The sequence below is a fragment of the Chanos chanos genome, chromosome 4, assembly GCF_902362185.1.
Source record: "Chanos chanos chromosome 4, fChaCha1.1, whole genome shotgun sequence".
NCBI lineage: Eukaryota > Metazoa > Chordata > Actinopteri > Gonorynchiformes > Chanidae > Chanos > Chanos chanos.
Genome location: NC_044498.1, coordinates 19,664,457 through 19,677,123, shown reverse-complemented (window position 1 = coordinate 19,677,123; position 12,667 = coordinate 19,664,457). Strand labels below are relative to the sequence as shown.

Below are 12,667 nucleotides of genomic sequence, written 5' to 3'. Positions count from 1 at the left end.
CAGAATATGAGAGCTTATTAAAAGGACCCCTATCAAATCTCTAGAAGTAGGCTGTAGATCTCTAAGTTGATTTGAATACTAAAAGTTCTCCCTGGTTACCATTTTCAAGGTCTGAATTTACAGTTTTGTAATAAGATTTGTGAAAAATAGTAGGATTGTTTGTTACTTGTTGACACTCATTGTCGACTCAGTGGTGGTGGTTTGAATGCACCGTCACGAAGGCAGCGGCATTGCAGAAACAAAACACTGTTGAGTTTTCGTTCACTTCAGCTACGCAGAGCGACGCAGGAATGTGGCAGCTCGACTGTGTGACTTCTGCCAGAGCACCATGGGAACTCATTAACATGGACAGAGTGGTCTGTTACCTGGCTCTCTTCTCACCTTCTATGGCTCATACTCAACTCATGCACCACGACGCCACTTTCTCTGCCAAAGAGCTAAGTGTTTTAACCATATGGCGTCTGCAAGCTCACGCAAACGTGCGGCTCATTCTCTCTCCCTCCCTCTCTCTCTCCCTCTCCCTCTCCCTCTCTCCTTCTCAGCTATAGACTTGTTTTCCTAATGGATCAGACCATTAAAGCTTTCATGTCTTCCTGTGGTTGCTTGACATGGAAATAAAAAAAAAAACAAGAGCAGGGCATCCTGTGTCTCACTGAGGCTCGTGCTAAGACCATAATTACTGCTTCTCCTGTCATTCTTACCAAAAGTAAACTACTTGATCATCCTTGATCACAGTCCAAAAGGAGGGGTGGGGGTGGCTCAGTATCCTGAATGTCAGTATCTTGCTTCTTTTGGGTGTCCTATCCTCCCGGGATTAGTAGAACAGGACAGATAAATGTTCATTCAAAACTGCTGAATGATTCAAATACAACATTTAGATTTTGTTCTAGTTCATGTTTGTGTAGTCAAAATCGTCTTGTGTAACTAACTTCTCTCTTTACCTAAGTTAGCTGACAACAGTGACTGTTTTGGGCAAACACTAGTTGAAAGGGAATTGGTTGCTAATGTCGTCAGATGTGAGCAAACTTAGGTAATGCAGAGGAAATTAATGATGTAGACTTTTCTCTTTGTTTTGCTCTCAGTATGACTGATGGGAGTCTCTGTTTCCTCCATGGCACTAGCTTTACTCTTTTTGTCATTAGCTATGCTATTCCCATGTCCACCGTCAAAGCTAATGGGGCGTGGCACATTGATAGCAAGTGCTGTTCTGATTTGGGGGGGAAAAAAAGCTGTGTTATTCGGTCTTAGACTGCAAAGGTTAGTCTAATGCATGTTGTGATGTTTTTCTCATTAGCACTGGCTAATTAACCATTGCTAATGAAATTTAATGCTTGGAGTTTTTCGAGATATAACAAGACAAACAAACAAACAAAAAAAAGAAAACATTGTCCAGTGGGTGTCACAAGAAAATTATTTTTCGGGCCAGGAGCTCTCATCATCATTAACTGACACAAGTGTGGAGATTTTAGACAGTCTGCCTGCATCATTGCTTATTATATTATATCATCACACATTATGCAAGTGTCTCAGCTCTGCTTTGGTTTCTCAGACTGGACTTAATGTCATGGGATTTGATAGCAAAACAGACAGGAAACTTGAGACAAATTTCTCTGTAGCCCAGTATTACCAATTCGTTCATCGTTTAAGAGACATCGTCAGAGAAATATCAAATATTGAAAGTGTCAAATGCTTGGAGAGGATGTCTGCAGTGGGTCAGAGCTGGCCAGCTGTAGCCGTAGAGAGCAGTACAGTTGGTCATCTGATTTACAGATTTCAGAACAGTTTTAATCTAATGTCCTTACAGAGTCATTCTGAGAGGCGCATGCACCGGTTTAGGCTCTTTGCTGTAAATTGTGAACCTCGCATACAAGCAAAGTGAATGAATCATAAGCTAAATTCATCACAGAGGCTAGATGAAAACCTGCTGTCTGTCGTATGTTTTAGGGATGGAGCCGAGTGTCTACATGCTGGTGGTCTATCCAGCCTCGCTCACAGTCTCCACCGCCATCATCCCAATAAAAGAAAAAAAAAGTTTCAGGGACTTTGAGCCAACTTGGGAATCTATAATTGAAATCCATCTTATGTGGATACATCTTGACATGACTCATTCGCAGCGAGAGTGCGACTGTCATATCAATGAATGCAATCTGAAAAGATAGCAGCCGTTATTGATGCACCATAAAGAAAAGAGGGATCTGGAGTGTTTCTTTGTGCCTAAGATGTCTTCCACACCCCGATTCAGACAGTATGTAGAGACTGTATCAAACCTGCTGTTATTTGTTCTCGTTTTAAAGTATATTCAATGTATTTTACAGTGCCCTGGAGCCAAATTCAACTGATGCCCATGTATAAATTCACTCTGTGTTCGATTCAAGTCTGTCTCTCTTCCGCTGTTATAAACTTGCACTCTGTCGCATCCTCTCTCATCCACATAGAGAGGGGCTGGTAGAAGGAACCAGCGCCCTAATTGTATTTCTGATTCCCTCTTATTTTTAGCGGTTGTGTCGTACTGGAAATCAAATCAGAGCTCAGTGGCTTGTGCACTGGATTGCTCCAGAGGGAGGTGACTCAATTGGATCTGTCAGATCAAATGACCATTTAAATCGTTTACTCTACTAAGGGTTAGAGGTTAGCCACCACTTTTATGAGACAATGGTCATCAACCCGGCAGAGAGAACGCGGGCTGGCCCGAGGGTGCATCGCTCACCCTGGCTCTGGACCGTCGTGGAGTCAAGGTCCCCTCTTTCCGAGGTCCGTCACCCTGCTCCCGTTAGCTGTCTGTTCTCCGCTCTGCCGTTATCGTCCCACTCAGGAGAGTTTCATTCCAGAGGGGGCACAGTGACGCACCCTTCCCAAGAGCAGATCACCCTCCCTCCCTCTCCCTCCCTCTCTCTCTCTCTCTTTCACTCTCTCTCTCTCTCTCTCTCTCTCTCTCTCTCTCTCTCTCTGAGTCTCTCTGATTTTTCTTTTTCTCCCTCACACACTCTCAGCGTTCACACAGAGAGCTTGACTCCCAAAAGCTCCTCTCCGCTGGGATACGCTCCTTCGCCCGCAGTGTGCTTTATTTTTTTTATTTTTTTTTGCATATGGACACGTGTGCATGGGCACCATACGTACCTACGGGATGAAGAAGTTTGTCACCCTCGTTTTGCGTGGCCTGGTCAGCCTCTCTAAGGATAAGACATGGGGGAAGGAGCACGCCCAGTCGCTGAAGAGAGAGGCCAGGAAAGGATGGGCTGCACCCAAGAATGGCAAGGTGATACGCTACAGTGGCCTCAACAACGCCACGGGTCCAGCGCCGACATCTCTCTTAACATTTCACCACGTCTCAGATGGGGCAATGTCGATCAGAGAGGGCACCGAGAGGTTCCAATATATGAAAATTAAGACCCTGTTTGCTCTCTGGTTGTTTTTTTTTTTTTTTTTTTAGTTTTGGAAGTTGGGGCAGTTATGTTGGGTTGTCATGACCTCAGTCTGTGTTGGTACACTTGGCCAACAGACTGTTCAGACTGAGGATTTGTGAAGGAGATGTGTTCTCTGTCTCTTTTGTGAGGTGAAGCATTCTTTGGTTATGGCTTCATCATGTTGATTGGGATTACAGAGACTGAGGAGGCTCCAGTGTTAATTCTTGCTTGGTTTCTTAGTTCTTTAGACTGGACTCGGTTGTTGGTGACTGAATGCCCATTGTTGGAGAATGAAGTCAGTTGTTGGTGAATGAAGTCAGTTGTTGGTGAATGAAGTCAGTTGTTGGAGAATGAAGTCAGTTGTTGGAGAATGAAGTCAGTTGTTGGTGAATGAAGTCAGTTGTTGGTGACTGGACTTGAGATGGAAATGGAAAGAACAAAAGCCTTCAGACTTTGGATTTACATATCGGTCTCATAGTTTGACAAAGCGCTTTGCATGTACTCAAGGCTACACAACTTTTCTGACCTGTCTGTTTCACTTTCTCTCATATCATATCATTTTCTTCACTAACATGCTCCATCACTCCCATAAATTATTGTCCACATGGGCGCTCAACCTTATCTGTAATTTTTAAGAATCTGTCTGGAAGTTTCATCGTCGCAGAAACGATCATTTTTGCCAATTGTTAAAATAGTTTCCTCAGTACGGTGTCCTTTGGACTAATGTTTTATTGCATGTAATAGATTTGATGTGTATTATGATGCTGGCCTTTATGTGATGTATTGGTTTTGTGAGGGGGATATTGCAGTGGAGTGGTTTTATGGAAGTGTCCTGCACTCTGTCTTGCCTTTGCTGGCAGCTGTATTCCCTAATCATTCCCATCCATTGCTCCGATTAATCTCATCAGAGAAGGACGAATGCTACCGCGTCTCTGGTACTTGGGCATCTGAATTATTCATGCTGTGAATTTTTTTTTTCATCTTCATCAGAGAGAGAAATGAAACTGGGTGCATCTTGTGCTGTTGTGATTATTTTGCTCTTTTGGCCAAAAATTAAAAAAAAGAAAGATTTGAATGTAGAGCATATTGTAGATGCCTAATACAGGCCTTAGGACCCTTTAGTTTGGTTGATCAGTGTAATCTTTCTCGTACGTTCAGTGGAAATTCAAATGCCTGCTCAAATTTGGCTGCAGTGTTTTCAGGCCTAAAATGTGTAGTATATGTGTGTGAATGCCAAGGGAAAGGAAGAATTTGGTCATCGTTTGTTTTGTTTTGTGACTGTGTTGCCTAGCTTGCCTATTCAGTGGCAAATGAGTTGTCACATTCTGCTGTGGGACGCTTGTGCATTAGAATTCTCCAGCAGTATCGATTGGTTCACCTTAAGAGTGTAAAAGCATTTTGGGTGTCTGAGTCCCCTGTGGGAGTATGACTCTGTTAAATCTTAAATCAATTTAATTTTTTATTCAAATTCGGGAGGCGTGCACGCACACACACACACACACACACACATATATATATATAGATATAATTTTTTTTAAATATATTGTTTTTTATAAAGCTTACCTATCATCAACTAGAATGAAATGAACAGTTGAATATAAAACATTTTTTATTTTACCACAAACTTAAATCTAGAAATAAAAAAATAATGTTGTGGATAAAAGTGAATGTGTGGCATTGGTACTGGAGTTTGTGGACTCTACAGTTTGCTGACATCTCCAGTGTTGTGCATCATACCGTGACTTCCAGTGTGCTTACTGTTAATATAGAATATAGAAGTATAATCCCAATACTGTGGGTTCTGCACACTTATAAACTCAGCCGGTTCTGATACACAATAGACTGAAAAAAAAAGAAAAAAAAAAAGACATTTAAAACGATTGTGTACATTTCTGACGTATGCGTCATGTCTGCGGATTGCATCATGTGTATTCTCAAACATAGGAATAACACTTCTCGACAAACTGTTCTGTGCTTGCCTTTTCTAAATGAAATCATTTCAACAGGACCGGTTGTATCTTTCTAAATTCTCTGATTCCACCCATTGCCACAGGGCTACAGTTAGATTGCATGTCGTGCTCTTTTAGGAGAAAGGCCTGTTTGCCTCTGCACCAATCCCACAATCAAACCACTCTCCTTAACAGCATGCTCCCCTCTTTCTTCTCTTAAGAACACGCCCCCACGCTCTCATCTTTCTCTAACGCTCCTAATTTCTGCCCTCCACAAACCTGATGGCGGTTTAGGATTTCTCAGGACCGCCCACGGTCTCGGCTTCGTTCCTTTGCCTTTGTCCGTTCTGAAGTTACGTAAGGCGAGCATTCAGTTTGAGACGTGTTCCGAGTAATTTCTTTGCCAAGTCTTTTCACTGTAACCGGGATCTCTCTGGGCTCGTTTTGACCCGGCAGAGAGAGAGAGAGAAGGAGAGAGGAAGAGAGAGAGAGAGGGAGGAAGAGAGAGAGAGAGGGAGAGAGCTGACATGGGAGGAGGTGACAGATATTCACATCAGATCTGCCTACTGGTCCATTTAGTCTCCTATATAGTCTAATGGATACACTGCCTGCCTCACAGAAACATGCAATGATTGCAAGTTTAAACACACTGTTGTGTGTGTGTTTATGTGTTTAGAGTCTGGGTGGCTTGTCTTGTCTGCATTAGGCTCACCACTTAATTTTTCTGTTTGATATGTTTTTCTCAGTCACATTTTCACTTTTATGTGGTCCTTGCACCTGCAGGTTAGCTCTGAAATGTGTTTCTTAGGCGTCTGGTGTGTACGATTACCTAACTTAAAACATGAAGAAGTAATCTCTGCTGGAAGGCAATACAAACATACCATTATTTGAACAAGTCTGTATTTTTCCTTTTTCTGTCTGTACGGGACTGTGTGTATTCTTACCTTGAAATCACAATAAGACAGTTGTGTGTCTTTGCGCAGTCTTTGTAGGGGGTCATAGGTAGGCCTCCACACAGCACAGACATTCACAGAGCAGGTTTGACAAATCTGCTCTAAACAGTCTCTGTAAACTCCTGAAATGGAAAAACAACATGAGGAAAATATTGGTTGCGTTTATCATATGTGCTTATGTGTTTTTGCTTCTTTAACTGAACTGAAAGCAGCGTGTGTCAGCGTGTACTGTTTTTAAGTTCCCGTCACTGATTCTCTATGGGTGGTTTATCGAGCGTGATCTGCCTGACTTCAGTTTTGTTGGTGTTACTTGCTGTGTTTGCTTTGACACTTTGGGGTTTTCAGAAAAGCTTCTCTTTGGGACTTTGCTGGAATTATGTAGCTTATCAACTAATAACTTTCTCAAAATCTGTCTCATTCCTCCTTCAGACTCTGAAACCCAAAACAATGGTTTACCAGTAACCTGAGCGTCCTCTCCTCCCCTCTTCTCTCGCTGATTCTCCCTCTCTCTCACACACACACACTCACACACTCTCTCAGCATTCCTGACACTGTAAGGCTGTACACAGGTAATAATGTGCTGAAGTGTGTGATCTTTTCTTTTGCTCTCATTAGTCTTGTGATTAGTAATTACCTGTCTGCTCTGTTTCCTGACAACATCTTCACCATCAGATAATCAGAGTTGTGTGTGTGTGTGTGTGTGTGTGTGCACATGCGGGTGCATGCATGTGGGTGTGGGTATGTTTATGTGCATATTTGTATGTGCGTGCGTGTGTGCATGCATGTATGCATGTGTGAGCGTGTGTGTGTCTATATTTGGACTCTCTGGCTTGTGTGGCGGTACGTGTGTGTGTGTGTGTGTGTGTGGAGATTAGTGACCTCCTGTAGAGCTGTGATGTTTATAAAGTTTGACACCTCAGGCAATCATACTGTGTCCTCATACTCTCACCGCTCCACTACAATCAGTCAGATCTGTCCACCCTTATGAATCCGCATGAGCTCTGCTCTCCAGATAGAATCGCCCAGTCGCCTTTGACTGAACACTGAACGTCTGTGAACTGTGCTCCTAGCCTACTATTGTTTTTCTCTTGTCATATCATAATAATAAAGTCTTGGTGTTCTGTTTTGTCTTCTTATTATTACAATCAGAGACATGCATTTTTGCCTGTGAAAGAAGCCATTGTGTGCTCCCACACACCTGGACGTAGCTCAGACTGCTGGGCAGCTGCGGGAACAGAAGATGTAGTCAGGAGAGACACTTGACTGCTGTCTGGAGGAGTCACTTACTCTTTTAAGATGGTGTTTGTTAACTCCGAGCCTGGGGCCCCACGCATTCCTTACCCTGACCCGTCGCTAACACACCTGACACAGCTTGTCTGCCAGTCAAGAGTCATTTAATTAGAGAACCAGGGAACCTGAAGCCACGAGGCTAAATTGACAATGTGCTTTCCAGTGGGCGTGTTTGAAAAATGCAGCTCAGAGAGGTGCCAGAGAGAGAGAGAGAGAGAGACTGAATGAAGTTGTTTTGTGAGGTGGCTGAGACTGGCTGCTGTAACCGTGGGGTAGTCTCTGAGGTATTAGTCCTTAGTGGAAGACCAGTGGTATGCTCATATATTTAATTGACATCTGACAGTTGGTGACGAGAGCAAATGTGGCCTGTACTAAAACAGAAACATTTGACTTATGCACATTATTTGACTTAGATTTTTAAAATGAAATACTGGGCTCATGATCAGAAAGATTCAATAGTCTGCTTGTGTGTGTGTGTGTGTGTGTGTGCGCGCGCGTGCAAGGGCCTTTTTTTTTTGAGAGGGTGCGTAAATGTCACCCTCTCCTGTGGCTGGTCTGGGAACAGGACCACAGCTTCATTTGACTTTGGTCATGATTTCTCTGTGTTTGTGTCTGAGGCGGAGCCTCAGTATGTGGGCAGGAGTGAGACATCATGTAGACATGCAGAGACGCGTCTCAGGACTCTTTCTTCATCACACCGTGCATCTTTACTGAGGGTTCGGTTTGGTCTGTTTGTTTGTTCGTTTTTTTGGGATGAGGCGTTGTTTAGGCGCTGACTCCATCAGCAGATGATGATGATGATGATGATGATGATGGTGACTGGGTGAATGCTAGTGTCAAAAGTTTTAACCACAGCATGATAATGGTTGTTGGGTTAAGGCTAGTGCCAAAGGTTTTAAGCCCAGCACAATGTTCATAGCCTCATCTCTTCTTTTAATTGCCTCTAATGTTCACGGTACAATCTGTACTCTGCTGACTATGTGTTAGTGTGTTGGCTCGGAGCGTGGAGACCTGGGTATGATAGTGGGAATGACGGCTGTTTTTTTTTTTTGTTTTTTGTTTTTATCTGTGTCAGTTGTGTGTACACTGAGAACATGTAGCAGTCATGTGTGAGGCTTTTATTCTCTTCATGTTGGCTGTCTGGAGGTAGTGAGACAGGACTCGGGACTGTGGAGGATAATAATGTGTGTTCATGTCTTGGGTCTCAGAGAGTCTTTGAGTAAACATGGTTGTTTGACTGTGTGTGTGTGACAGCCTGAATGTCAAACTCTCAGGGGCCCGTTTGTCCCAGGCTGTGCCCTGACAGCCTCATACAGCAGGGTGTGTGCGTGCGTGTGTGTGTGTGTGCGCGAGTGTGTGCGTGCGTGCATTTGCGTGCATTTGCATGCATGTGCATGTTTGTGGGTGTGGGTGTGTGCACACGTGTACATGTGTGCCTTTGGCTATACATGTGGGTGTGTGTGTCAATCTGTGAGCATTCATTAAGCAGTCTGTGTGTGTGTGTGTGTGTGTGTGTGTGTGTGCATGCGCGCGGGCGCATGCGTGTGCATACATCTATGAGCATTTGTTAACCGTTTTGTGATTGCATGTGTGTCCTTGTGTTTGCTTTAGGACACGCGCACACATGCAGTCGAGCTAGCGGCATTCTCAGCATGCCCTCGCAGACATGGTAAATGACACAGGCCAGTGTGAGCTGCTCTCATAGTCTTACTGTAGCCTCATCAGCAGGACTTGAGCGTGACCGTATATGCCCCCGTCTCCCAGCCTGTTACTGTGTGAGAGTTAGTGATGTCTCCAACCCTGGCTCTGTCCGCACTGCAGCCCATCCATCTCCTCTCCGCCACAGCCCTAACCCGCTCACCAGACACGTCAATCACTGTCACTCTGACAGGCCCAGGCTCCGCCCAGCCTGCAGCACCCTCGTATTTCACAACTCCTTAGAGCTAAAGGGTGGGGCTTAGGGGCGGAGAAGGTTATTTCTGGCGTGTCAAACGTCAGGGTGATGGAACTGCACATTGATATGGCGCAATGTAAACTACTCACACACACACACACATGCACTCACACTCACACAGTTCAGTGTTTTTATCGAAGGAATCAGTGTGACTCATTGTACAGACATTGCTGGTTTGCCAGCGCACCATTGGCAAACAGCAGCAGTGATTCTGAATATTTTACTGCACCAGTCAGTAGTTTGTCTTGACTGATGGAAAGTTATAGACTGTTCTGAGTCTGGTTTGTTTTGCACTGCTGGCCTTGGCCCCAGAATGAGACAGCATCTCATCGTTAATGTTCAGCTCAGTACACAACACACTGGTGTTAGTCTCTGTAAACACACAATGACAGCACTGCCGGATCCTGTGAAAGCAAACACACACACACACACACACATACACACACACACACACACACACACACACACACACACACACACACAAACATTCTGCTTTTTAGACTGTTTGTTTTTAAGGGAGTTTTTACTGTACTCCCAGCACTGCTGCAGTCTCTAATCTCACTCTCTCTCTCTCTCTCTCTCTCTCTGTCTCTCTCTTTCAGATGATCTTGACTGTGTATCTGAGTGATGGGGAGCAGGCGCTGACGGAGGTCCCCATCACCCCGGAAACAACATGTCGTGATGTGGTGGAGTTCTGTAAGGAGCCCGGAGAGACCGGATGTCACCTGGCTGAAGTCTGGCGTGGCAACGGTGAGAACTTTCCCTCCTCACTGTTAAACAAACCCCAACTAACCTGAATTTTCCCTCCTGTCTATTAAACAAACCCCAGCTAACCTGAGTTTTCCCTCTTCACTGTTAAACAAACCCCAACTAACCTGAGTTTTCCCTCTTCACTGTTAAAAAAACCCCAACTAACCTGAGCATTCCCTCCTGTCTGTTAAAAAAACCCCAACTAACCTGAGTTTTCCCTCCTGTCTGTTAAACAAACACCAGCTAACCTGAGTTTTCCCTCTTCACTGTTAAACAAACCCCAACTAACCTGAGCATTCCCTCCTGTCTGTTAAAAAAACCCCAACTAACCTGAGCATTCCCTCCTGTCTTTTAAACAAACCCCAGCTAACCTGAGTTTTCCCTCCTGTCTGTTAAACAAACCCCAGCTAACCTGAGTTTTCCCTCCTGTCTGTTAAACAAACCCCAACTAACCTCAGTTTTCCCTCTTCACTGTTAAACAAACCCCAACTAACCTCAGTTTTCCCTCTTCACTGTTAAAAAAACCCCAACTAACCTGAGTTTTCCCTCCTGTCTGTTAAACAAACCCCAGCTAACCTGAGTTTTCCCTCTTCACTGTTAAACAAACCCCAGCTAACCTGAGTTTTCCCTCCTGTCTGTTAAACAAACCCCAGCTAACCTGTCACTGCCACCAGCACAGTACCACGACAGCAGGTGTAAGCAAGCGTCCTTCTAGAAAGCCACAGTGTTTACAAGTACATATCTCTAAAGCTATACGCCTGTAATTATGTTTTCATTTTAGGACAATTAGAACCACCCCACCCCTTGCTGATAGGACTTGTGTTGGACTCCTTAACATTAGTAGAGAGAGAAACTGTATGGCAACAACCATAAATGTACTTTGGCCTGTTTTTCTCTTAAGACTATAAAAAGGATACCTGATGCCCTGACAAGTCGACTGTCAAGGTCTCCTGTCAGAGGGAGGAACAGTGACAAAATGAAAAGTTCCTCACACAGTTACATATTTCAGAATGACACACAACTTTTTTTTACCTTGAAGAACAATACCGTCTCCTCTGTCTCACCCTCCTTTTTTTGTAGTTATTTGTTGAAACCTTTCTGAAGCCCTCACCTCAAATACTCTCCCACTCTTGCTAACTGAAAAAGCGTAGTTCATATCTCATCAGTCTCTCCAAATGACTTTTTCCTCTCAGTCAATCAAGGGTCATCTTTTTTGGGGGGGAGGGGTATTTGTTTTTTTTTTTTCAAGCACTAAAACTTATAGTTCTAAACCACACTTTTCAGTCCTGTCTCAATAACGTAATTGTTCATGAACTAGTTATAATGATTGTTTATGACACATCCATGGTCTGTTTTAATATCCTTCTGTCTAAACATATGGTTCCTATTAGAGGATGTCTGTCAGGCTGTTCACCTCGGGAAACCTTTGATTTTCCAACACTGCTTTGATTTAAACGAGCAGAAAGACTTGAATGCCTCTACTGAAGTCTTCTTAGTCGTGTACTACTGGGGTAGCTTAAGGCCTGTCTCAGATTATTGTGTTTTTAGGCTCCATGCAATGGGAATAGTGTGTGTGTGTATGTGTGTGTGTGTGTCAGTTTATGTGTATATGAAAGAAGAAGAGAGAGAGAGAGAGAGAACTCAGCTTATTCTCTCTGTACCCCGTTGCTCTGTCACTCAGTGTTCCTTTCCTTCTTTCGTTCTGTCATTCTCTCGTTCATCATTTTCTCACTGTTTTATTAGTGTGCTGTCACTGTGTTCTGCGCCTCTGTGGCTCTTTCACTGTGTTTTACTCCCAATCACGACTCTTCTTTGTTTGTCAGTGCTCAGTCTGTTGGTGGGGGGTACATTCTCACTCTGGTGTGTGGAGGTGTTTTGTGGACTACAGTTACAGTTTACCCCAGTACTGATCTGCAGCTCCTCTCAGTGAGCCCAGCTCAAAGCCAGCCTTCAGTACACACACACACACACATTCACACACACACTGTCCAGATCTCTTAGCACACCAACACACAGGTTGTGTAAGAGCTCTGAGAGACCACACACATACACAGAGAGAGAGAGAGAGACTTGGTCAGTACAGGTGCAGTCAAACGATCACGGATGAAGTTCCTCTTTTTCTCAAGTCTACATAGTTCTATGGGTTATAAGTCTCTCTTCTGACAGAACACTGCACACTGCTTTAGGACAGCTGTTAAACTTTAACTGGAACGGTGACAAAAACATGTAACCGCAGACTCTTTAAAATTCTAACTAACATTAGACTTACATACTGAATCCATTACTGACTGAACCACTCTATTCTAGATCATTGGGGTTGATTTGGGGATAATCTCATGACGTGATAGTGCAGCTGTATTTCAGAAC

General features: G+C 43.9%; 1 protein-coding gene across 1 annotated transcript in view; it reads left to right on the top strand.

The window, feature by feature from the left end:
* The first annotated feature begins 3,124 nt into the window (after positions 1-3,124).
* ppp1r13bb (protein phosphatase 1, regulatory subunit 13Bb) overlaps positions 3,125-12,667 on the top strand; it is a 39,553-nt gene continuing 30,010 nt past the window's right edge. The window contains exons 1-2 of the mRNA XM_030772155.1: positions 3,125-3,238; positions 10,153-10,300. Coding sequence (XP_030628015.1) covers positions 3,125-3,238; positions 10,153-10,300 — 262 coding nt within the window. The remainder of the gene's footprint in view (positions 3,239-10,152; positions 10,301-12,667) is intronic.